Raw genomic sequence first — 26,616 nt, forward strand, 5'->3', positions numbered from 1 at the left:
TGAGATCTCCCTGCTTCTCATCACCTTTTCTTATATTTATTCAGGCCCAGCTCAGAACCACCCCTCTAAGGTGCCCTGCCCCCTCTGTCACCCTAGACCTCATCTCTCTGTTTATTTGCTTCATGACATTGATCAAAATCTGGAAGTTGATCTAATTATCGGCTCATTGACTGTCTGGTTCCACTCGCTAGAATGTGAGCATCCCCCCAAGGTCTGTAACCCTAATGTTCAGAACAGGCTTTGGTTCATAGTAGGTGTGCTGGGTTGAAGAGTGTCTCCCCACTGTCCACGTCCACCTGGGAACCTCAGAATGTGACCTTATTGGGAAAGAGGGTCTTTGTAGATCCTAGTTCACATGAGGTCATACTGGGTCAGGGTGGTGCCCAAATCCAATGGCTTGTATCCTTATAAGAAGACCACGGGAAGACTCAGAAACACAGAGGGAAGGAGATAATGTGCCAGTGGTGGTAGACACGGAGATAAACCTAAAAGCCAAGGACTGCCAGCAAACCACCGGAAGCTGGTAGAAGCAAGGAGGAAGGAGGCCTGGTCCTGCCGGTCTCCAAATCTGGCCTCCAAAACCGTAAGAGAGTCAAGTGTTGTTTTAAGCCCCGCCCCCGGGTGTGGCCATTCGTTAGGGCAGCTCTAGGAAACAAATACACTGTCACCTGTCTGAGAGCACCCAGCTGGGACCGGAGCACAAGGACCTGAGCATCACAGCCATGCTCGTCACCACCTTGGTGTGTCACGATCCTGTGTGCCCTGGGGCCCTGCGAAAATTTATGCTGACTTTGCTTCACCAGATGGCCCTAGGGAACCGATACGGTGGGTGTTCAATAAACACACTGAACGTTGGCTGGATGCCCTAATATTTTCCAATGAGGCGTTCTCTCGGGATTCATCTTCACGGTCAAGGAGCAAGCGTGGGCCGAGCGTCTACGGAGCGCAAAGCGTGTATGGGCCCTGGCGCTATGAAGGATCCCGGCCCCGAGAGAGAGTTTCTTGCTGGAGCAGCAGGAAGACAAGTGCATGGGAAGAAGGGAGCAAGGTCACAACTGTGAAACCGTCAGAACCGAAAAGCAGAGCGGGAACCATCACAACAGTCAGGGGGCCAAGAAGAGGGGTCGGCAGGGGAAGGGTCTCGGGAGATGGGACTGGGGCTGGGCCGCGTGGGAAGGGGCTGGAATGACCGCAGGCGAGCTCGGTGTGGCGGGCAACCGGCGGGAGCGGCCTGCGAAGTCCACACGCGGGAATGCGCATCGTGCTCAGGAGAAAAACAGCGGCCTTCCAAGTGGCTTCTCAGGAATGTCCCCCAGTGGAGCCCCGCCCCATCTGGGGGTCCCTGCCCCCAGAGCTGGCCCCACACTCACCTATGGCCGTGTTGGTGGCAATCTCGTCCAACAGGGCCTCGCAGGCGGCCGACTTCTCCGCCAGTACGACCTTCTGCTCGGCCAGCTTCTGGTTCAGCTCATCCAGCTGGATGGTGGCCTCCTTCAGCTTGTCCAGCCCCCCCTCCAGACGCTTGCACTGGGCTGAGGAAAGAGAGGACCCGTACCCATCACCAAGGTGAGCACCGTTGCCAGGACGCCCGGGGAAGCGTGCCAGCGGCCTCACTGTGATTCGTCCAACTTGGGCTCAACCGAGGGAAAAAAAAAAATCTCCAGGAGATGTCAACATCACCTCCACTGCCATGCTGAGACAGCATCGGCCAAAACGAATGTATTTCTGAAAACAGCGCTTCATCTAGGCCAACAGCTAGAGCCGCAGCATTTTCAAGAGCACTTTCCAACAGAGCACGTTGCTGCCATCAGACCGTATCTCTAAGCAGGGAAAACGTAGAGCTACAAAACGCATGACCCAACACGGATGAGTAAAAGTAAGAGCGTGAGAGCCCCCTGCCCACCCAGAAGAATCACTCTGAGATGAAAGATCCGGAGCGTGCTACACTTCACCTCGATCCTGATTATTCCCCGTCTTGCTAAGAAATGCCTGCTTAAAGAAAAGGTCATCAGTTGGATCCTTACGTGTTCACTGCCCTGTTCCCAAGTCTTACCTATGTTACACTGAGTTTTCTCGTCCAATAACTTTGAATACGTGTTAATAAAATCAAGGTAATTTTTGGGAGTTACATAGTTGCTACGCCTCAGTTTCTGTAGAAATCGTTTGCTGAATTCACCCACGGACTCGTGGACCAAGACAACATGCTCTACCACACCATCTATGTTTTCCACTGGGATCATCGGATTAGTCCCTGAAGAGAAAGAAACAGAAAAAAATGCCTCTTACACACGGAAAAGAGGAGTTTCCCGCAGCTCAACATAGAATTCCCTGTGACTCAGCAATTCCGCTCTGCGGCCTGTGCCCAGAAAGACCTGAAAAATGGACTCAAGGAGATTCATGTAGGCCAATGTTCACAGCCACACTATTCACAACAGCCAAACGTGGAAGCGACCCACATGTCCATCAACAGACAAATGGATAAACAGAATATGGTCCATCCACGCGACGGAGGATTACCCAGTCGTAAAAAGAAAGGAAATCCCGACACACGATACAACGTGGATGAGCCTCAACCACATGCTGAGTACAAGAAGCCAGACACAAAAGGACAAATGTCCCGTGATTCGACCTCATACGAAGTGTCAAGAACAGCCAGATTCAGAGACAGAAAGTAGAACGGGGGTTACCAGGGGCTGGGGGAACAGGAAGTTCGTGTTTTATGGGGACAGTTTCAGTTTTACAAGATGAAAAGAGATCTGGAGATGGATGATGACGGCTGCACAACAGTGTGAATGTTCTTCAGGCCACTGACTCTACTCCTAAAAATGGTTAAAATGGCGGGGCACCTGGGTGGCTCAGTCGGTTAAGCATCCGATTTCAGCTCAGGTCATGATCTCATAGTTCGTGAGCTCAAGCCCCACGTAGGGCTCTGTGCTAACAGCTCAGAGCCTGGAGCCTGCTTCAGATTCTGTGTCTCCCTCTCTTTCTGCCTGATCCCTGCTCACACTGTGTGTGTCTCTCTCTCTCTCTGAAATAAATAAGCATTAAAATCTTCTTTAAAAAAATGGTTAAAACGGCAAATTTTATGTTATAGATGTTTTACTGAAAAAAATTAGATAAAAATACGTTTTTAAATGTTTTTTTAAGTTCATTTATTTATTTTGAGGGATGGCGGAGGGGAGGGACAGAGAGAGAGAGAGAGAGAGAGAGAGAGAGAGAGAATGAATCCCAAGCAGGCTCTACACTGCCAGCACGGAGCCCGACTCGGGGCTCGATCTCCCGAACTGTGAGATCACGACCTAAGCCGAAATCAAGAGTCAGATGCTTAACTGACTGAGCCACCCTAGTGCCCGGATATAAAAATGTTTAATAGAAAAGGAAAGCGAAAGAGTAGCTGTCACTTGGTTGGTGGCTTTTCTGGACCACAGGACCAATCCGTGCTGCAGCAGTTTCTCTCTCCCTGTGGGTAGGGAGCTCTGTCCATTGGATGGCTGTGACACTGTCTGGGGAGGGGCTTGGAATTTCGGGAAGGAAATGCATCCAGTGTCTCTGGCTCTATCCCTTGCACCCAGCACAGAGTGGCCACAAGGAGGGTCTTCCTTTAAGTCTGTTGAAACAGTCAATCCTCTCTTTCGGTGCTGATCTTGGTTTATCTTGGTTTATCTTGGTTTATCTAACAGATGGCGAAACACACGCCCCTCAAAGCAGAATGTGTCTTCAATTAAGATGGAGGAAGACAAGATTGACCCAAAGTAACCATTCAGCCAGATGCTGCAGATGTGATCTTAAATCATACGGGGGGGGGGGGGGGGCAGCAAACCACAGCCCACAGGCCTATTTCCAGCATGCGTGAAAAACTGCCTCACCCATATCCATACTTTGGGGCACAGTTATCCCAACGCCGGGGAATCTATTCCAAGAAAAAAATTCTCAGCAAATTCCACGCGGTGTGATGACGTGGAAGCACTGAAGGCTGAGAGCACAACTAAGCGCTAACACAGGGAGGTGGCTAGCACGTCTTTGGAAGCTAAGACGCGTGGATACGGGGGTTGGCAAACCACGCGGGACAAAGCCGGCCCACCACCTGTTTTTGTAAACAAAGTTTTATTGGAACACAGCTACACCCGTTCACTTACATATTGTCGATGACACGACGGCAGAGCTGAGTAGTTGCAATAGAGACTGTATGACCCACAAAGCTGAAAATATTTACCATGTGGTCCTTTCCAGGAAAAGCTTGCTGATCCCTGAGCCACATCAGCAGGACAGAGCCATTCTCTTATCCCCTTTACCCATGAAAGTACATCTTGATTAAAAACATGAGCTCTCTCTGGGGCGCCTGGGTGGCGCAGTCGGTTAAGCGTCCGACTTCAGCCAGGTCACGATCTCACGGTCCATGAGTTCGAGCCCCGCGTCAGGCTCTGGGCTGATGGCTCGGAGCCTGGAGCCTGTTTCCGATTCTGTGTCTCCCTCTCTCTCTGCCCCTCCCCCGTTCATGCTCTGGCTCTTTCTGTCCCAAAAATAAATAAACGTTGAAAAAAAAAATTAAAAAAAAAAAAAAAAAACATGAGCTCTCCCTGCATAAAGGGACAAGTTATGTATTTACTGAATACATATTTATAAGGTGGAAGCTATTTACGGGGTCACCCAGTGTCTTTGGGCATGAATCTGCTCAAGTTAGGTCCAGATAAAAAGATTTTTCCCTGGGGCGCCTGGGTGGCACAGTCGGTTAAGCGTCCGACTTCAGCCAGGTCACGATCTCGCGGTCCGTGAGTTCGAGCCCCGCGTCGGGCTCTGGGCTGATGGCTCGGAGCCTGGAGCCTGTTTCTGATTCTGTGTCTCCCTCTCTCTCTGCCCCTCCCCCGTTCATGCTCTCTCTCTGTCCCAAAAATAAAAATAAAAATAAATAAAAAAAAAAAAAGTTGAAAAAAAGCTTTTTCCCTGAAGACGAACTGACTTGCTTTCTTATGTTGAAGATTAAAATTAATAATCAAGGGCTTAGGTGCTTGAAACTATACAGCAAATTCAGCACGGATTGATAATCAGTCCTCTAAAAGGTCCTTCAGGTATCTTTGGGGTCAGGAAACGGTATACTTTTTCTGTAAAGAGCTAAACAGTAAGTATTCAGGCTTCATGGGCCGTATGGTCTCTCCTGTAATTATTCAACCTTGCAATTGTGGCCTAAAAACACATAGACACCATGGTCATTGACCAATGAGTCAGTGTCCCAATCACACTTTATTTACCAAAACGAGCCACGGGCCACATTTGGCCCAAAGGCCATGGTGTACCAACGCCTGCTTTGGAGGATACCTGATCAATTGTCCCCTAAGTTATCCTTGTAAGTCCCCTGCAATCTCTTTAGATTAAAACACAATATAAACCAAAAACACACTGACAAACTTAAAAACCATTCGTGTCCATGGGGGTTAACGATGAAGGCAGCTACTGGACCAAAATTCAAAGTCAGAAAAGCATTACGTTATTTTGTTACATCATTAACAGGGCCCCACAGTAGCTGTCACGTACCTAGAAATGACTTTGCAACTGCATGCAGGGCTTGAGGGGGCCAGGGCATGAACCAGTCGATACTGGTGTTATTTACAAGACCTTGAAAAGAAGAGACGAAAAGAGATGGTCAGCCTGCAACCTTGAGATGATCACGGACGTTGACACGGTCTTCAGCACCCGGCACGTTGGAGAAGGAGCTGGACGGACCCGAGAATAATTCACCCAAAGCAGAGTTTCTCAACCGCAGCGCGGCTGACATTTGGGCTGGACGACCCTCTATCGCGGGGCTGTCTGTGCAGCATAGAAAGTTGGGCAAAACCCTGGCCTCTGTCAACTAGATGTCAGTAGTACACTCCCCCGCCCACCCGACGTGACAACCAAAACTGTCTCCAGGCATTGACAAATGGCCCCGGGATGGGGCCGGAAATCACCCCCCAACTCAGAACCTCTGCTCTAGAGGTCCAGGTATTGCACCTTCCACGAGGCTGGCAGAACGGTTCAAATGCAAGAGATCAGGGAGCTCGCTTCGGGCCGTGCACCTGGGCCTGTGAGCATCTCCTCGTTGTTGGAGGACACTGTCCACCATGGGCAGCCCGAGAGAGGGGCAGAGCCGGTCTCACCCTACGCTGCAGGGCCCGAATTTCCGCCCAGTGACCACCTCCTGTTTCACTTTGCTGGGAATGCCCTGCCGAAGGGGAAAAACCGATTTGCAGGCTCAGCTCAGGGGCACCTGGGAAATTTCTGCACCGCGTCCTCAGGGTGTCCCCCACCGGCGACATGCCCAGGACAACGTGCAGGTTATTTGCGCTCTTGTTCACAAAGTACTGCCACACGGATTCCTTGGCCGGGCTCGTCCCTTGCTTCAGAGCTTCTTGTCCAATCTGACTGAGGATAGACTCCTTTTCCTCTTCTGGGAAAAGCGCGGGTACGATCCCTAGAGAACAAAGACACGATGAGTTTGTCAGCCTCGGAGGGGCGGGGAGGGGGCGGTATCATCCCTCTAGGCACTTAAATGAAAGGGGCACAGCATCACTGGAAGAGCCGTAGATGCCAAGGCCAAGGAGCAGGGCTTGTGTCCTGATTCTGAGGCCCAAGACTCACACCCCATGTATAAACCCCTCTGAGCCTGTCTCCTCATTGAAGTCGAAGGAACAAACGTCTCCTGCTTACCTGGGAGGGTTATCATGAGCGTACTCAACCAGGGACAACTGTGCCCCCAAGAGACATCTGGCAATGTCTGGAGACGTCTTTGGTCACCCCGGCTTCTGTGTGTGTGGGGCTGGGGTGCTGATGGCATCTAGTAGGTACAAGCCAGGGACACAGCCAACCAGCCTGTAATGCCCAGGACAGCCCCACAACTAAAAACTACCCTGCCCCTGATGTCATTAGGGCCCAGGATGAAAAACTCTGCTGCAAAGTGTAAGGGCTTCGGAAAATAAGTAGCCTTGCCCATTTGGGGTGCTATTAAATGAGACCCACAGGAGCCCTCTGGGTCTTCACAGAAAATACACCCCAGCCCTGCAGTGGGGTTTACAGATACAGAAAAGGACAGGGCTGGCGCTTATACCCATCCTCACGAGTCTGCAACCCATGTGTGGAAAGTCTGATGCCGACCCAAGGAAGCATGTGCTAAATGCCATGTGAGTAGTGGGGACTGTAGGTGCCCCAGGCATTCAGGAGGTACGAAGCTGCCACCAGTGAAGGAGGCTTCTCAGGGGAGGGAGACCCTGCGTGGCCCCGGAGCTAGAATTTGGAGGAAGTTTGGCACTTGACACTTTAGACTGGAAAGTGGAGTCCCTCTGTCCCTGCCCGTCCCCACTTCCTGGCCAAAGGTCTCTCTTTTCCTTGGGAGAATCACTTCACAGTCATTCTACACCTGGGAGCAGTTTGGGTGGCCTGCCCAATCAGAGCCCTGTGTCAACCGGCCAAAGCGATTGGCTCAGGGACGGGGCACGTGATCTGAGCCAGCCAATGACAGCCCTGCCGAGCCCTCGGACCACAAACATCTGGGAAAGAATCTCATTGGCCCAGGCTAAGCCAAGGAGGATGTGAGCCTCCGGCATGTGGTGCTGTTTGTTTAATTACTTTGGGAAAATCCAAAAATGCAAATAAAAGAGAAAAACGGTAAAGCCAAGACAGGGGTGGGTGGTGGGTGGGGGAGACCCATTCGGAATGCTCTCTCTTGAGCACCTGAATCCAAACGTGACCCGGACTTTTTCAGTTTTGTGAATCAATACTGACTTCATCTCCCTCTAATTTCACATAAGCCAACTGGAGTTGAGCTTCCATCGCTTGCAACTATGGAGGCTGATAAAGAGAGGGAGAAAGAGAGTGCAGCAGGCGGGAAGAAGGGCCTGAGCAAGATGCAGAGGCAGGATGGAAAATAAGGAGGGAGAGGAACTCCGGCTGCGGAAACAGAAGTCAGTCCGCGGGGACCCCGAGCTGGTGACGTGCACAGAAGGCGGTGTGTTAGGAAGCAGGAAGATCGATACAGAGATACGTGTGAAGAGTCACAGTCAGACACGATGAGGGTGTGGCTCTGGTGGCCGGTAAAGGGAGCGCAAGGTAAGGGACGGGCTCCAGGGACAAAAAAGAAAGCAGGACAAAATGTGGGAGGGGTCAGGCGTCTGATGCACTCCAGGGTTTCGGCCTGACGGGAATTCTGGAATAACTGAATCAATGGGGAGATGCAGAGACAGCCCTCCCGGGGCAGGAAAGCAGCCAGACCCTGGCAAGTTGGACTTTTTCCGACTGTATCTATACCATTTCGGATCAGTATCCTACATTTTTATGAACTATCTGTTGGGTTCCCATATGGAACAAAGATGACGTGGCAGGCCTGGGGCTGCTCTCCTCACTAAGGCTTGCTTACAGGGTTGGCCCCTGGCCGGTGTCTGGGAACACGGACTTTGGGAGGGTTCCCACTACCATTCAGGGATCAGAGTAGCTCATCATGCCTGAACTGTCTGTGCAAACAGTGTGGCTCATGCTGACCACCTGCTTTCCCCCTGGAAACCTAGAATTTTCAGTAGGTGCCAGGCAGCAGGTGCCTACGTGACCAGCCCCCAGTAAACACCCTTGGCTCGGAGTCCCGAACGGCTTCCCTGGGAGATGACACTTCACGTGTGTTGTCACAATCAGATGCTGGAGGCGTTAAACGTATCCTATGTGACCGCCCTTGCCTGACTCCCCAGACTTCGTCCCATGCGCCTCTCCCCCTCTGCTGATGGTGCTTTGTGTCCTTCGGCCGTGATTAAATCACAGCTACGTGTACTGCAAGAGATAAAGAGGAATTCGCTTCCGGTTCCCCTACCACCTCAGCCTCCGGCTCACTCCTCTTCTCCCTGAACTCAGCCCCGGGCTCCCCTGATGTCTCACACTCTCCCCGCAGATGCTCCCATCCATCTCCAAAGCTTTAGGAACCACATCTGAGAGCCAGACCCCTACATCCAACTGCCGATCTGCTACAGATCGAATGGTGCTCCTCCACACAAGATATGTTGAAGCCCCCGGGACCTCAGAATGTGACCTTACTTGGAAACAGGGTCTTTATGGAAGTCATGAAGTTAAAATGAGGTCATTAAAATGCAAACTGGCACAGCCATTCTGGAAAAGAGTACGGAGGTTCCTCAAAAAATTAAAAATAGAATTATCCCATGACCCAGCAATTACACTACTAGGTATTTATCCAAAAGCTACAAAAAAATGCTGATTCAAAGGGGCAGATGCACCCCAATATTTATAGCAGTGCTATCAACAATAGCCAAATTATAGAAAGAGCCCAAATGTCCATCGACCGATGAATGGATAGTATATACAATGGAATCTTACTCAGCGATCAGAAAGAATGAAATCTTGCCATTTGTAACAACGTGGATGGAACTAGAGGGTATTATGTTCAGTGAAATAAGTCAACCAGAGAAGGACAAATATCATATGATTTTACTCCTATGTGGAATTTGAGAAGCAAAACAGACGAACATAGTGGAAGGGAAGGAAAAGTAAGATAAAAACAGGGAGACAAACCATAAAAGACTCTTAAATACAGAGACCCAACAGAGTGGCTGGAAAGGAGGTGGGGGGGTGGATGGGCGAAATGGGTGATGGGCACTGAGGAGGGCACCTGCTGGGATGAGCACTGGGTGTTGTACGGAAGTGATGAATCAGTGGGTTCTACTCCTGAAACCAAGACTCCACTGTATGTTAACTAACCTGATAATAAAATAAAAATAAAATAAAACAAAACAAGGTCCATAAGGTAGGTCTTAACCCAGTACAACTGGTGTCCTTATAAAAAGGGGAAGTTTGGATCAGAGACAGACACACGCACGCACGGAGAACACCACGTGAGTGGGAAAGCGGAGCCGGGGAGACGCGCCCACGAGCCCGGGAATTAGCGGCAAACCAGCAGAAGCCGGAGACGGGCCTGGAACAGATTCTCCCTCAGCGCCCCGGAAGGAACCACCCCAGCAGGTGCCTTGAGGGGGGACCTCCACACTGTGAGACACTAAATGTTTGTGATTTTAGATTTTTTTTAAGTTTACTTATTTACTTATTTTGAGAGAGAGAGCAAGTAGGGGAGGGGGAGGGAGAGAGGGAGGGAGAGAGAATCCCAAGCAGGCTCTGAACTTCCCAGCGCAGAGCCCGGTTTGTGGGGCTCGAACCCACGAACTAGGAGATCATGATCTGAGCCAAAATCAAGAGTCGGATGCTTAACCGACGGAGCCACCCAGGTGCCCCCAATTTTTTTAAGTCATCTCTACACCCAACTTGGGGCTCAGCCCTCAACGTGGGGGCTCAAGTGACCCTGAGATCAAGAGTCACCCACTCTTCTGAGCTAGCCAGGCGCCCCAAATGTTTGTGGTTTCCAACCACCCATTTTGTGGTACTTTGTTACCAAGGCTCTAGCAGACTCTCTCTAGCAAACTCTATCCGACATCCAGTTTGGGTTTTTTGTAAGTGTAGCCATCTCCACGCACCCCTAGCGGCCGGTCCTCCCCCTCCTAGCAATGGAACCACTCACCACAGGCTCCAGCCTGAAAGGGGGAGCCACCCTGGGTGCACTCGCCCTCACTCGCCCTCATCCGATCCGTACCTCGTGAATCCTCCCGCTTCCCTCCATTCCCACAGCACCGCCATCCCCACCCCCCGGCCCCGTCCAGACCCAGGTCATCTGTGGCCTGCACACCCCAGCGGCAGCTCCAAACCAGCCACCCTCTCCCGCTCTCGCCTTCCTGTTGTCTAGACCCTCAGGGCAGCCAAAGGGACCTTTGGGAACAAGCCCAGACCTCATCATTGCCCAAGGACGACCTCTGATCTCTGAGGGCCCCACCAGGCCCGCGCCGAGCGGCCGTTCCTCCTGGCCGGGTATCCGGCCAGCACAGCCCACGTACCTGACGTCAGCATGTTGTTGATGAGTTCCAGGAAGCCCTCCTCGGCCACGTGGGCGTCCGTGAACAGGAAGATCATCCTTTTGTTCTCGGTCCCAAGTTTGAGATAAAGGTTCTTCAGATCTTCCCGGAAATTGTTCTCCGAGTAGCCTCGGCTCAGGAGGATCTCAAACACCTGCCGACACGGAGCACAGCATCCATGGGACGACCGGCCCGCGTGAGGGTCACAGGCCAATGGCAGGGGTAGAGGCTCAGGCCGTGCAGCCGTCTGCGGGGGACGAGTGACAGCAGAGCCAGACGCCCCGGGTCATTTTCACAAACACTGCTGAGTGAGAAACGCGGGACGAAGAAAACTCTGACAGTCCTTTGTGCAAACGAGCGCGCACACATGTAGAGCGTGACAGAGTGTGCAGGGAACGCAGGTCTGTGCAGAGGGGACCACGTGAGTATGGCAGAGGAAAAGGACACCTTCATTCGCTAAATGAGTCATTGGAGGGGCACCTGGGTGGCTCCGTTGGTTAAGCATCCGACTTCAGTTCGGGTCATGATCTCATGGTTCGTGAGTTCGAGCCTGGCATCGGGCTCTGTGCTGACAGCTTGGAGCCTGTTTGGGATTCTCTCTCTCCCTGTGTGCCCCTCCCCAGCTCGTGCTTGTACTTTTTCTCTCTCTCTCTCTCTCTCAAAATAAATTTTAAAAATGTTAAAAAAAACACACGAGTCATTGGAGTCACAGAGCGGGGAGAAAGGAAAACGGAACCCACACAAGCACAACCATCACGTGTGGGTACAGGCCCGGCTGCGAGTTCATCGAAAGTTAGATTGTGGGAAGATGTGTAGAGAAACTAAGTAGGAAGCCAGTTTCGGTCCCGAAAATTTTAAAATCCTATTACATGTTTTCGAAATGGACACAAATGTAAATGAGGACACACCTTCTCCGTTCGTTTCCGTCGGCTCAGAGGCCGGGAAGTTGAACTGCAAACAGCCAACTGTCAGTTCTCAAAGAGCTCAGGGGATTTACAGCGACTAGAACATCCCTCGTGCGCTGCCACCCCTCAGCCCCGATATACGCACGCACACGGGGTCACGTGCACGCTCTGCCCACTCATGCGGGCCTGCAAAGGCACATTCACGCAGGGCACTCGGTGCACATGCGCGCGCGCACACACACACACACACACACACACACACACACACACACACGGCAACATGGATGACTTTCAGCCAAATACGCGTGGTCTCCGGTTCCGTCTGATACCTGCAGACTCCAGTGATCCTCCCTGAGTTAGCTTCCCCCTTGCCCTCAACAGTTCCTTTTTTTTTTTTAAGTTTATTTATTTTGAGAGAGAGAGAGAGAGAGAGAGAGAGAGGGAGGGAGGGAGGGAGGGAGGGAGGGAGGGACAAAGAGAGAAGGAGACAGAGAATCCAAAGCAGGCTCCTTGCTGTCAGTGCAGAGCCTGACGAGAGGCTCGAACTCACGAACCGTGAGATCATGACCTGAGCCGAAATCAAGAGTCAGAGGTCAACAAATAAGCCACCCAGGGGCCCCGCCCTCAACAGTTCCTAACACCACTTGGGCATGAACAGCTCGCTATGACTCCACTCCCCAACCTCCTCCCGCCCAATTCCAAGGGCACAGTAACAGCCCAGCACACGTTCACCCTTCTCCTCTGTCCCTCGGACATCCTCTCTGCCATTCCTCGAGGCCAGGCCAGGCCAGGATGCACGACACTACCTCAGAGGACAGTACGTCAGATTTACCAGGACCGATCAACGGAAGAAATCAACTTGTCTAGGAAAATGTACAAAAACTATAAAAACGGTTCCATCTGGATCACATATTTTATCAGATCTGGAAGGTAAATCAACCAAATTTATTTATTTTTTTTTTTAGAAATACTTTAAACAAAAGTATATACTGCAAGCTAGATCTATTGAACTAATCATGACTGCTCTTCTGTACAAAGAGTTCTCACAGAGGCGCGTGGGTGGCTCAGTAGGTTAAGCATCTGACCCTTAGATTCAGCTCAGGTTCATGAGTTTGAGCCCTGCACCAGGCTCTCTGCTGTCAGCACAGAGCCCGCTTAGGATCCTCTGTCCCCCTCTCTCTCTGCCCCTGCCCAGCTTATTCTCTCTCTGTCTCTCCCCCTTGACCCTCCCTGACTCACAGACTCTCTAAAACACACACGCACGCACGCACGCACGCACACACACACACACACAGAGTCATGCATGGGTTTTAGCAATGACTTTCTGGATAGGACACCTCAAGTGCAAGCCACGAAATCAAAAATAAACAAGTGAATCGTGGAGATGACTCTTGTTCCAAATTAAGCCCCACTGCATGTTGCACGTCTCCGCTTTGAGAGGCTCCTGTAAGGGCACTGCCAGTGGGTATGGCAGGAGCTCAAGGTAAGTTTCTAAGAATGGTGTGGAGACACAGAAACCCCCACGCAGTGCTCGTGGGACCGTACGATGGTGCAGTTGCTTTGGGAAACAATCTGGCAGTTTCCCAAATGATCAAACACAGAACTGCCACACGACCCGGCAATTCCACACCTAGGTGGACGTGTGGACACAGAAACTTGTACGTGAATGTTCACAGCAGCACCGTTCACAGCGGCCAAAAGGTGGAAACCGGGCACCTGTCCATTAATGGGTGAATGGATAAACAGGGTGTGGTCAATCTATACAACAGAACACGATTTGGCCATAAAAAGGAACCGGGCAGTGTCATGCGGCTGAAGCTTGAAAACAGGCGGTTAAGTGTAAGAAGCTGTCGCAAAAGACCGCGTACTCTATGATTCTGTTTACATGACAGTCCAGGACAGGGATGTCTATAGAGACCGAGAGTACGTTAGTGATTTTTTTTAGGGCTGGATGAGGGGCAGAAAGATAGAGGGGTAATAGCTAAGGGGCAGAGGATGTCTTCTGAGGGTGACAAAAATGTCCTCAAATAGACTGTGTTGGTGGTTGTACGTATCTGTGACTATACCAAAAAGCACCGAATCGTACATGGGTGAATTGTACAGTCTGTGAATTATATCTCGATAAAGCTGTTGTTTGGGGATTTGTTTTTTGAAAGAGATTCTAAGAATGGCCCAGAACCGTGTGGGCTGGTTGTGCCGACACAGCAGCCAGCAACTTGCTGACCTGAATGCTGGGTCCGTGGAGGTTTGGGCCGATCCCTCCTCCGTAGGAGTGCACGCCACAAACCACAAAATTGGCTCAAGTTTGACTTTCAAATTTGATTTGACATAGTGTCCATTCTAAAAATAATACAAGGGGCCCCTGGGTGGCTCAGCTGGTTAAGCATCTGACGTCGGCTCAGGTCATGACCTCACGGTTGGTGGGTTCAAGCCCCCGCGTCAGACTCTGTGCTGACAGCTCGGAGCCTGGAGCCTGCTTACATTCTGTGTCTCCCTCTCTCTCTGCCCCTCCCATGCACACGCTCTGTCTCTGTCTCTCTCTCAAAACTAAATTTAAAAAAACATTCGAAAACAATACAAAACTTAGATTCTTCGGACATTCGGTTAAAATAGTAACAAGGAAAAAACCCAATTCTACACTCTATGAAAACATCATGCTACGATCTGATCTGTTTTCGATTCTTCCAATGTTTGCATGAACTACCAACCGGCAAAATTGCTTTAATAAACCATTTCTGGGAGGGGAGGTCGACTCACCTCGTAGCCGGCTGTGAAGGCGGCCAGCCTGGAGAGAGACTGCTTCCCTGAGCCTCCGACCCCCACGAGCAGGGCGTGGCCGCGGTCCATTCGGATGATGCGGTGCACGCGGGTTAGGTGTTCCAGGGCATCGTCAAAGAGAACCAGGTTCATCTTGGTGTTGCTTTCATTATACTCCTCAAGAATTTCCTGGGAAAAAAAAAAAAAAGGTTCACTGGATTTTGAGAGACAGACTTTCCTTTCGTCCGGGAGAAATTAAGAACGGAGGAGAGATTCCCCCCCCCCCAATAATCTATAGTGGTTGAAATAATTAAATTGTTTGGGTTTATGGGACTAAATCTAGTATTGGCAATTAAGGCTTCTATGGGCTGGTTTGTGATCGGCCAGCAGTGAGCCAAAGCTGATTACAAGGCTCAGTTCGTGAATTAAAACGAAAATGGATAGCAGAGAGCTGAGTGGTTCCCAAACCTGGCTGTGCATTGGAACCCTGGGACCCTCCCTGGGCTGGATGAATGGAAAGCCAGAGGGGTGAACCCTGGGGTCTGTGTATTTAACACATTCCTCAGGTCATCCCCACGCACCACTGGACGTGGCAACCACCGGATAAGACACCAGCTCTCATTCTGAACCCCGAGACACAGGCATGGGTATTCTTCCCAGTGCTGGGCTCCGCTGAGAAGCGCTCCCAGGAACAGTGAGCCTGTGGAGAAGGTAAGCCCCATCCACACCTGAAACAAAGCCTTGGCTGCCTCGTAATCCTGGATATCTTCATAAATGCGTGTTTCCTCTTCCTGCAGGGCCGTCCGGAAGTCTCCAAACAGGATGGGATCCCTCATCACCACCTCCATATCATCGTTAAAATGTTCCATAACCAGGTTGCCTATGTGGTCTTGTACCTTTTGACAGAAGACCGCTTAAGGACTCAAACTCAACAACATATATGGGCTAAAACTTTTTAGAAAAAGAACATATGCTAAGATTCTCTGAAGTACTTTGCATTCGATTCTTTTCTCTGTTGCAAGGTACTCCATAATCCACCCTCCTCTATCCATCAACTTCTGTTGTTAGTGTATTTTTCTCCAATTGGTGAACTATATTTAAAAAAAATACTTGGGGGGGGGTGGGTATGCTTGTTTACTTCACCCAGAGAAGAATTCTGTAGTTAGAGTTTTGAATTTGCTGGTATAGTTTGATGTACTGACCAGCTGCTTGTCTGTTTCATTGATTAATCGGTCGTGGAAGATCCTCAGACACTCGTTTCTCCAGACTCTCACCATCTGGGTCACCGTCTGGAACCTACACGATGGAAGGAGCAAAATCAGTCGTGAAGCCATCTAGAGAGAGAGGGGCTAAATGCTACTATTTTCAGATGGATACACAGGGTGTGGAAAAGGACAACATTTCTACAGTCCTTTCTCCCCCCGGTCTCACGTTAATGAAATTTTAATGGAAGCTAACAAATTAAGTGTAAAGACCATAAAATCATCATCTATAACTTATCCTCCCATAGGGAAGAAAAAGAACGTTATCCGTAAATGACGTAAGTGACATAAAACGAGTACCCGACACGGCTTCTACTTGCTGGAATATAAGAATTTAAAATCAGCATCAAGGCCACTGGCAGCTTCGTATTTTAAGAACCAGCTCCATCCGGCCCCAGTTCGAGAACTTTCTCTGGTTGCTGGCAAAGAGTCCTTACTCCCCCCTTAAATCCCTGAAGCTGCCTTCCCCTGGTCTTCCTCAAGGGTACCTGAGAACAAGTTTGGGTATGTGGAAAGTCCTCAACTAACGCACTTTTCAATTTTTTGTGGACTCAATGTGAATCCACAAAAGTGGACTCTGCTTGCAGACCCACATAAAGCGCACATTAATGTAAAGACAGAAGTCTAGCTTTAATGAGAAAAGTTTTATACCCAGATTTAATCCTTTCCGTCCCTTGTGCTTACTTTTCCATTTTGTGGGTCTTTCACAAAATGTAACTAGCAACTGCAAACAATTCAGGTGCGTTAGCAAAAAGCAACTTTAGAAAGAATACACAGTCAGCAGAGCATTGCCACCAAGGGCTTAAATATCACGTGTCTACGCATCTGTCTTTCACGGCTCCCCTGTCTTCAAGTCAAGGGCTTACAAGTCATCTGGCCTTAACCAAGCCCTTAACCCTTTTCTTCATTTCACATAAACAAAAAGACACTGGGTGATTAATTGATACATTGATTCATCCATTTCATTGACAAGTCCTCTGTCTTAAAATCCACCATCATACCCACGGGCCACATGGGTATGGAGAGAAGACAAACTCACCGCCCCGGATCAGTGAGGAGAAGACCATTAAAAATTCTTGAGAGGTCCCGAAGATTAAAGATGTAATGGAACTTGGATGGTGTGGGAGGCAGGTCCTGCACAATGGTTTTGTAAAGCGCCAACGTGCAGAAGGTCAGCTTGTCACTCACAGCCATGATGCTTTCATGAAACACCTAAAAATTGAAAAAACACCCCAAGTGTCTATCGATGGATGAACGGATAAGCCAATGTGGTCTATCCATACAACGAATGGCACATCATTTGGCCACATCGAGGAGTGAAGCACTGATATGTGCCACCACACGGATGCACCTTGACAACATGATGCCAGATGAAAGCCTCCAGTCACAAAAGACCACATGGTGTACGAGTCCCTTTATATGAAATGTCCAAAAGAGGCAAATCCAGAGAGACAGAAGGCATATCAGCAATTGCCGGGGGCCGAAGGATGGGATAGCGGGACTACTTTTGGGTGATGAAAATATTCTGGAATAAGGTGGTGGTGATGATGGTACAACATTGTGAATGTACTCAATGCCAATAAACTGTACTTTAAAGTGGTTAAAACAACGAATCCTACACTATGTGAATTTTATCATAATTTTTTTTTATTTTTTTTTAACGTTTATTTTTGAGACAGAGAGAAACAGAGCATGAACGGGGGAGGGGCAGAGAGAGAGGGAGACACAGAATCGGAAGCAGGCTCCAGGCTCCGAGCCGTCAGCCCAGAGCCCGACGCGGGGCTCGAACTCACAGACCGCGAGATCGTGACCTGAGCTGAAGTCAGACGCTTAACCGACTGAGCCACCCAGGGGCCCCTATCATAATTTTTAAAGAGGAGATAAGAGGGGCGCCTGGGTGGCTCAGTCGGTTGGGCGTCCGACTTCAGCTCAGGTCCTGATCTCGTGGTCCTGAGTCTCATGAGTTCGAGCCCCGCGTCAGGCTCTGTGCTGACAGCTCAGAGCCCGGAGCCTGTTTCAGATTCTGTGTCTCACTCTCTCTGACCTTCCCCCATTCATGCTCTGTCTCTCTCTGTCTCAAAAATGAATAAACGTTAAAAAAAAATTTTTTTTAAAAAGAGGAGATAAGAAAAAAACTGAAAAAGCCAGAGAAACTCACCATCTGATTTGCTCTGTTTCCCTAGATTTTCTCATTAACTGACAAGTCAACATGATGTGAAACCAAAGCCCACACCAGCCCTCCGTTGGAGTCTGACTGGACTAGGGCAGACCTCACGGTTTTGGAAGCGAATGGCTCAAGGTAAGGCACGAAACACCAGGTGCTCACAGTCCCTGGTGATCACACCTGGCCACTCCACACCTTTACCTTTCCTGCCCCTGAAGACTGTGTGCAAACCTCACTTTAGGAGGGAAATGCCGGGAGCAGAAGGTCATCATTTAAATGCATGGGTTCCATTTGTGGGATGGCCAAGTTAAATCGACTTAAGGAGAGCGGTAACTAGTATCTAATGAGCATCTGCTATGTTCTAGACGCCGTGCCACACATTTTACGTGCATTCTCGGTGAGGTGGCTGCCATCGTCATCCCCATTCCAGATGAGAACTGGTTCCAGGAGAGCTCAACGAACTTGCCCAAGGAGCAGCATGGGGCCTGACTCCAGGTCCTGGTCCCCTAGTTAATTCACTGCTGCCGCTCAATGTGACACATGTAACGCAGGGCCACATCATAACTCCGCGGACCCAAGGCACTTTTGCCTTCTGGGCCCCTTCCTCCATAAAAATATGTTACTTTATCTTTTATGACTGCACTGATATAAAGATGCATATAATCCAGACTGGATATTTTTTCTTCCAGTTTTGAAAGAAAACATTTTTGTGTGCCCCTAAAAGTACCGTGGGCCTTGTGCCTGCTGTGTCTAATGCCCAAGAGGACCATGCAAACACTCTACCCAACAGAAGGCCCTCTAGTTCAGACTGCTAATTAAATTTTTTTAATGTTTATTTTTTAGAGAAAGAGACAGAGTGATGGCAGGGAAGGGGCAGAGAGAGAGAGGGAGGCACAGAATCCGAAGCAGGCTCCAGGCTCTGAGCTGTCAGCACAGAGCCCGACACGGGGCTCGAACCCATGAACCGTGAGATCATGACCTGAGCCGAAGTCAGACGTTTAACCAACTGAGCCACCCAGGCGCCCCTAGACTGCTAATTAAAATCAAGTTACCGAGATATGGCCTTTCAGAATGGAGGAATAAATTAAATGCAAAGACTCCTCTGAAGGAAATGGTACATTGAAGACATTGAACAGCGAAATAAATCTCGGATCAACTTCATTGCGGCCTCCTCCAGCTTTTCCCATCGCAGCAATAAAGCCAAGGTCCCGAATGCTTTTGCAGTTGAGCTCCTTCCCACGGTCATACAGGTAGCCTTTTTCCAACAGCAGTTTCAGCAAGGCGATCGGCTGCTGTGTGCCATATTCATCCACCTTGATTTAGTGTTTAAAGAAAGGAGATAACAGTAGTATCGTAAAGCAGAACTCAGGGATGCCTCTGCTAACCATCTAAACTAATTCTCATCTCTCCTCTTCCTCTCTCAGAGCACTCTGGTTTTAGTTTCATGGGGCTTCTCGAGGTTTGCAACTATATATTCATTTGTAATTATTATTTTTTTTATCTGTCTGCCTCACTCAACTGTAAACTCCATGAGGGCAGGGACTACTTATGTTCTGTTCGTCACTGCACAGCACCAGACCCATAGGAGGCGCTCAATAAATACACGTTAATTGGATGGATGCACAGATGGATAAAGGGTATGTGGGTGTGTGCGTGGATGGGTGGATGGGTGGAAGGAAGGAAGGTGGATGAATGGGTGGATGGATGGACAGATGGATGGGTGGGTCAGTGGGTGGGTGGGTGGATGGATAGATGGACGGACTGGTGGATGGAAGGATGGAAGGAAGATGGATGGATGGACATATGGATGGGTGGGTGGGTGGGTGGGTGGATGGATAGATGGACGGATGGGCAGATGGAAGGATGGAAGGAAGATGGATGGACGGACAGATGGATGGGTGGGTTGGTGGATGGGTGGAAGAAATGTAAGCGGATGGATGGGTAGATGGATGGATAGATGGACGGATGGGCAAATGGAAGGAAGGAAGGAAGGAAGGAAGGAAGGAAGGAAGGAAGGAAGGAAGGAAGGAAGGAAGACTGGGTGGGTGGATAGATGGATGGAAGGAGAGATGGATGGATGGGTGGATGAATCCTGGCTTTGCACACAGTCCATCTAGAGGATAGATTTTCAGAGGAAAAAAATGGTTCTGCAGAAATTGCATAAATTTAAATTTTAGTACTAAGAAAACTTCACAACTCTCAGGCTCCGGCCCCAGAAACACACTCCTGCATACTAAAGTTTCCCTTCCTTGGTAAATCCAGAGGAATCCTTGGGAGGTGTCTGACCTTATGCTTTCCATGTACCTGGGACTGAGAACAACACTATCGTCTGAGCTCTAGCTCATCGAGAAACCACTTACTCGAATACATGCTGTAAAAAGCCTGGAGGCTGCCTGCTGCCTAACTCCTCTAGGAAAGCAATCAGTAAGGAAGAGTCCCGCTGTGTCAGTAGAACTTTCCAGTAACACTGTCTCCAGAGCTGGCTCCCATCACCAGCACCCTGCGGGCACCGTGCAGAACGAAGGCACGCGCTCGCACACTCACGGGCTCCGCGCGCACACACAGCGACACGAGCGCAGCACGCGGCCCGGCCCCACCGCCCCCTGCTCCTTAACCTTACGCCACCTTTGGCATATTCACGTCGTCCATGAACACCAGGAGGCGCTTTCCCATGGGCGGGCCGTACGTGTCTTTGGTTCGCTTCTCAACGTTTGCTTCCAAGTTTCTTTGGATATCCAGAGATGTGGTGCGGGAGGAGAAGTTGACTATCAACACAATCTGGAAGAGAGAGAGAGATCATTCCAGAAGGTGGTCATCTCTTCTCAGTACCAGCGGGAAATGCTGGACCGCACGCTGCCGTCCATCTTGCAAATTCACCGGCATCTGACCCTTCCCATAACCCAGTGTGTGCCGGTACAGCATTCTTCCCCTTCAGCAGGTTGTGTGAGGCCAAGCATGACCAGTCACCACACGTGGGCCTCTGGCACAATGTCAACTGGGGGTCTTAGCTCTGCACAGTCGGGCTAAGTGACCTCCAAAAAGAGGTTTAACCTTTAAAGAGTTTTTTTAATATTTATTTATTTAAATGCTTATTTATTTTTGAGAGAGAGAGGGCAAGCAGGGGAGGGGCAGAGAGAGAGAGAGAGAGAGAGGGAGACACAGAATCTGAAGCAGGCTCCAGGCTCTGAGCTGAGAGCACAGAGCCCGATGTGGGGTTTGAACCTACAAACTACGAGATCATGACCTGAGCCAAAGTCAGATGGACGCCCGACCGACTGAGCCACCCAAGCGCCCCAAAGAGGTTCAACCTTTTAGAACCTCGTTTTTCTCATCTGTAAGACAGTTTTAATAGCATCTGCTTGGACTACTTCATAGGGTGATTTTATCACAGAAGATGAAATCCCCAAAGGCGTTTTCCACGTGACAAAGTAATATTCAACCAGAAGTTACTATCATGCCTGCTATGTCTTAATAAACAGGTCAGAGAGAGCACCTTTGGAATTAATTGCTGAGAGAAAGGCGAGGGGGGCCCCGGGCCCCTGTGTGGAGAGCCTCCCCCATGCACGGGGCACACACAGGACCCCTCACTGTGCTTCTTAGAGCACTTGGTGAGAGTTCATGGGTCAATGGTTCTCACTCTTAATATGCACCCAAATCACCTGGAGGGCCTGTGCCAAATGGCTCAAAGGGCCCCATCCTCAGAGTTTCTGATTCAAAAGGTCTAGGATCGTGTATGCGAGTTTTCAGGCAATGCTGCTGGCCTAGGGACCACACTTTGAGAACCACTGCTGCAGACGGCACTGTCCTCAGAGGTGCCGACAGGTGCACGGGAGCCGCGTGCGATGAAGGTCAACGTGCGTCTCCTCATAACGAATGTGCACCGATGTGACTGCCGGGCCGATGAGCACCAGCTGCTGAGTCCCGGCAGAGGGGCGTCGTGGGGGGTGTTCTGAATGTGGATGCTGCTTGCCTGACCCCACAAACTCTTAGGTCCCTCTGGCTATAAACATCCCTTCTGTGCCTCCACAATGACATCCTTCAAGCTGAATAAACCCTGTTTCCGTGCACCTGTGACTGGGCTCGACCATTCGCGGGCAGTCTGGCCCTGTCTTGCCCACATCCTTCATGTGATGCCCATCGCGAAGCCTGGCTGACCACTCCCTGGCCTAGAGGGTCACAGGGCTTCCTGGGGAACAAGCCTAAGTAAGGGAGTCAGAAGAGCCGCAGGAAACTCTTCTCCCCTCTGAGGTTTCAGAAGGCCAAAACAGGAATTGGAAAATTAAATAATGAGCAGATATTAACAAAAACAGAGAACTGAGTCAATGAGTGGATTTGGGACAAGTATGTATCAGCTGGATATCCTGAAAAGCACAGGCAGCTTCTTGGAGGAGACAGAATCTTGCCTTGGTTACTGAAAAAAAAAAAACATTAAATAAAAATTGTTTGAAGCCAGGACAGTTGAAATGATGAGCAGGTGGCCCATGTAAGGCAACTCTGAGTATAGAAAGGAGAATTGACAGCCTCCTTCCTTTTTTTTTTTTTTTTAGTGTTTATTTATTTTTGAGACAGAGGGAGACAGAGTGCAAGCAGGGGAGGGTCAGAGAGAGAGGGAGACACAGAATCTGAAACAGGCTCCAGGCTCTGAGCTGTCAGCACAGAGCCCGACGCGGGGCTCGAACTCACGAACCATGAGATCTTGACCTGAGCCAAAGTCGGAAGCTCAACCGACTGAGCCACCCAGGCGCCTCTCTTTATTTTTTTTTTAAGTGTATTTATTTTGAGAGAGAGAGAGAGAGAGCGAGCGAGCGAGCGAGCAAGGGAGGGACAGAGACAGAGAGAAAATCCCAAGCAGGCTCCACACTGTGAGCGCAGATCCCAAGGAGGGGCTTGAACCCACGAACCGTGACATCAGGACCTGAGCTGAAATCAAGAGCTGGATGCTTAACTGACTGAGCCCCCAGGCGCCCCTGGCACCCGCCTTCCTAATGTCTTAGGACCCTGGCACGTTCTGCAGTGTCATGTTTCACAGGGTTCATTTCTGAATTTGTCTCCCCCCGCACCCAACTGTGAGTCCCTCCAGAACTGACTGCAAGTTCGCTCTTGTCTGTCCCTGTGGCACCCAGCTAGCTCAGTGTCCCCCACATGTCGGACCCTCCCACATTTAACACAGGCCTGGAGGAAAGAAAGGAAAACCTTGAGGTTTTCAGAACCACAGCAAGGTGATGGATAAAGAGACGGCCGGCCTCCAAGATGACCCCCTTCCACCCTCACCCTCCAGGTACTCATTCACCCGCGTAGCCCCCTCCCACAGGCCAAGGTGATTCACGGTGGTCTCTGCGTCACCCACAGACCATGGCCGAAGCGAGGGAAGGTGATTTCCTAGGTCACCAAAAGCAGCGTGGCATCCGATTTGCTCCGTCGCGGACCTGCGCTCTGGCAGAAGCGGGCTGCGATATCAAGAGGTCACTCGGCAGCCCCCGGAGAGGTCCACATAGTGGGGAACCGAGGCCCACCATCTTGGAAGAGGGCCCTCCAGCGCCCCCATCAGGCCTCCAGCCCCGGCCGACCGCTGGACAGAAGTCTCAGGACAGAGCGTGAGCGAGAACCGCCCAGCTAAGCCATGCCCAGATCCCTGTCGCGCAGAAATGGCGCGACAGTAAGCGTCTGCCGCCCTGGGCTGCTACGCGCGGGGGCGATTTGTTACCCAGCAGGATACCAACCACGACTTACGTTCATCTCCACGTTCAGAGTTTTGAGGAAGCTCTGGGTAGTGGCTGTCTTAGAGGTGCCAGATTCCCCAACCAAAAGAACCGGCTGCTTGATCTTGACCATCTGCTCCAGCATCCAGGTGGTGCGCGTCGTATCCACTGTATGAACTGGGGAACACGATAGGAGGGGGGCATCACGGACACGTCAAAGGGGAGCATGCGGCAACCTGGAGTTTCACGGAATTCCGAACGTCCCATAAAAAGCGTCGGCAAAACCCCAAGACGTGACCTTGAAAGTGAGTACACGGCTACCGTCTGGAATCTCACTGCCCCGATCGTTATTTTTAATAGCTCTACGGAGGCATTGCTTAAACACCATAAAATTCACCCATTTTAAGGGTATGTTTTGGTGCATTTGGTACATTTCTACAGCTGTGCGGTCACCGCTACGCTCCAGATTCAGAAGCCCCAAACCGCTCTTCGTGTCCGACTCCGACGTATACTCGGGATGTTAAAAACTCAGTTTCTCCACGGCTTACATCAGTCACACATCTGCAGGGTTTGGTTTCCTGACCAACAACTTCCTCCAAAGACAGAACGAAACCACGAAACCAGGTCTGGCTTGCTCCTGCACTGGTTGCTTTTAGTCCTGACTGGTTCCTGGGGAAACGGGTAGGTCTCATTCCATCGGAACCAAACCCAGACATTTGTTTCGGGAAGTCATCCTGCCACTACGTTCTCTAAATAGCCAGAGGGGTGCGTTAAAAAATACGGCAGAACCCATTAAACGTCCGTGGTGGACGACCTCACGAGGCAGCCCTTTTCACGACACGCTGCCCTGCGCATTCCTCTCACTTCCTTCCTTCATTCCTTCGCACAGCCGGCCAGCTCCCCAGGCTGCAGGGGGCCCGTGGAGACTTGGGGGGGGGGAGGGCAGAGCGGACTGTCCTATCCCCACCCCACCTGTCAGGTGACAGCTGAGAACCACAGACGTCTGAAGACGCTCAGAGCCAGCCGCACATAAACAGAATCAGAAATGCCACCCTCTTGGTGAGGCCCACGGCTCAATCTTTTCAGTTTCTCCGAACCGACGCTCTGGGTGGGACTCAGGGGGCCACGGAGGCCCCCGGATCTTTTTCACTTCCTCACAGGACAAGAGCCATACACTGAGAACAGGGGTTTGGTTCTCACTCACCCAGGATGTCGATAAATTTCCTCTCGCGGACGTGAACGTATTCAGGAACTAATTTATTCCACGGTATCCATTTCTTCTGTGCAGAATCGAAATGAAAGTCATACATGGTTGGGAGGTGACCTGTGGTACATAATGGTCCATTTCGCTTCAGTCGTAGACACGGAAATACACAGTCAGCTCCGAGACACGCATAAGACGAACTGATGCTATCCGCCCCCTGGATGGCAACTTAACTGAGTACTTCGAACTTACACTCCCGTCCACTGGGCAGGTCCACGCGGAGCCCCCTCTCTGGGGACGAGAGAGCTCGGTGGCGGACAACCCTGGAACCTAGGCTTACAGTTTTTGGCGGCCGGGTGGGGGGCGGAATGGAGGCAAGTCAACAGGCAATGTCAACACGGAGCGCTATGTTCCGCGACAGGGCAAGCGCAGGTGCAGTGGGCGCCCGGGAGGACGTCTGACCAGGAGGGGCAGGGAAGAGGTCGGAGAAGCGCCGGGTGCCACAGGGCACGCGGGGCACCTCGAGGCGCCCCGCAGCGCACACTCCTCTGTACCTGAACATCAGGGGTGCTACGCAAATCAGCTCTAAGAAAGGTTCCTCGTGCACCTGCTCCCAGAGAGACTGCCACCCGGAGGCCCCAGCAATACCAAATTTTGCAGCCAGCACGGGGAGGAAGCCGTCCCAAAGGAGATGCCATCCAGTCTGAGACCTGAAGCATGAGTCCTGAGCCAAGAGACCTGGGGGCCACTGGGAGGCTGTCAGGGAGAAGAGAGCACGGCGGGGTGGCCGGAGGAACAGAAAGGAGTGAGGAGTGCACACGGTGGGCAGATGAGGCAATGCTACAAAGGCTGCGGGGCTGTTGCGTGAAGAGCCTGGCAGGCCATTTCAGGGGCTTGTTCTCCACCCTGTCAGTCCTGGGCGTGTGACATTAGTCTCCAGTGGGACCCGTGATCGGGTCTGCCTCTGCAGAGATCAGTACGACTGTAGTGGAAAATGGATCTGGAGGAGGTGAGTGGAGACTGGGAGATCTGTCAGTGAGGCTCCCACCTTACCCAGGGCAGAGCCGACAGGAGAGCTCCCAAGAGATGTGGGGGGGGAGATCCACAGGCTGAAGTGACGGGCTGGGGTGGGGGGAAGAAAGTGTCAGGGTCGCCGATGTGCAAGGTGGACAGACAGATGATAGAGAGATAATAGGTGGGTAGACGATAGATATAGATGATAGACAGATAGACAGATGGAAGGCAGATAGACAACAGATACACGAGTAGATAGATGAATGATAGACAACCCACAAATTTCAGTAGGACAGAGCGAGGGAACGAGGAGAAGGCTCAGGAGGGAAGGAGACTGGCAGGCCGAAGCTGGGAGCGCGCGGCCAGCGCTCCGTGAGGACTTGCAGCACGAAAGGAGGCTGGAAGACCAAACCCCGAGGAGAGGAAGGAGACGGACGAGCGGCCGGCAGGGAAGAGGAGGGACATTTCAAGAGGGCAGGAAGTGGTCAGCCACGTCGGACGCCAGGCAAGGTCGGGATGGCGAGGACGCCAAGGCCGTGGGCTCCGGTGGAGACAGCAGCGGACACGCTCACCGGAAGCACTTCCAGGGGAGCCGGGATTTGAAAGGGGGGCGGGTGGCTGTTGGCCGAGAAGCAAGTGGGATGAGAAGACGGAGCTCGAAGCCAACCTTTCGAGGACTCGTGGCTTTC

General features: G+C 51.0%; 1 protein-coding gene across 3 annotated transcripts in view; it reads right to left on the bottom strand.

Annotated features, from left to right (window-relative positions):
- Positions 1–26,616, bottom strand: part of DNAH10 (dynein axonemal heavy chain 10) — a 145,649-nt gene that overhangs the window by 26,176 nt on the left and 92,857 nt on the right. For all 3 annotated transcript variants that reach the window (XM_023241314.2, XM_045041190.1, XM_045041189.1), the window contains 13 exons: positions 24,914–25,033; positions 23,741–23,886; positions 20,636–20,788; positions 19,063–19,323; positions 16,886–17,058; positions 15,787–15,880; positions 15,313–15,480; positions 14,585–14,773; positions 10,905–11,076; positions 6,242–6,445; positions 5,530–5,610; positions 2,054–2,251; positions 1,371–1,532 (listed from right to left, as the gene is read on the bottom strand). In XM_023241314.2, coding sequence (XP_023097082.2) covers positions 1,371–1,532; positions 2,054–2,251; positions 5,530–5,610; positions 6,242–6,445; positions 10,905–11,076; positions 14,585–14,773; positions 15,313–15,480; positions 15,787–15,880; positions 16,886–17,058; positions 19,063–19,323; positions 20,636–20,788; positions 23,741–23,886; positions 24,914–25,033 — 2,121 coding nt within the window. The remainder of the gene's footprint in view (positions 1–1,370; positions 1,533–2,053; positions 2,252–5,529; positions 5,611–6,241; positions 6,446–10,904; positions 11,077–14,584; positions 14,774–15,312; positions 15,481–15,786; positions 15,881–16,885; positions 17,059–19,062; positions 19,324–20,635; positions 20,789–23,740; positions 23,887–24,913; positions 25,034–26,616) is intronic.

The sequence above is a fragment of the Felis catus genome, chromosome D3, assembly GCF_018350175.1.
Source record: "Felis catus isolate Fca126 chromosome D3, F.catus_Fca126_mat1.0, whole genome shotgun sequence".
NCBI lineage: Eukaryota > Metazoa > Chordata > Mammalia > Carnivora > Felidae > Felis > Felis catus.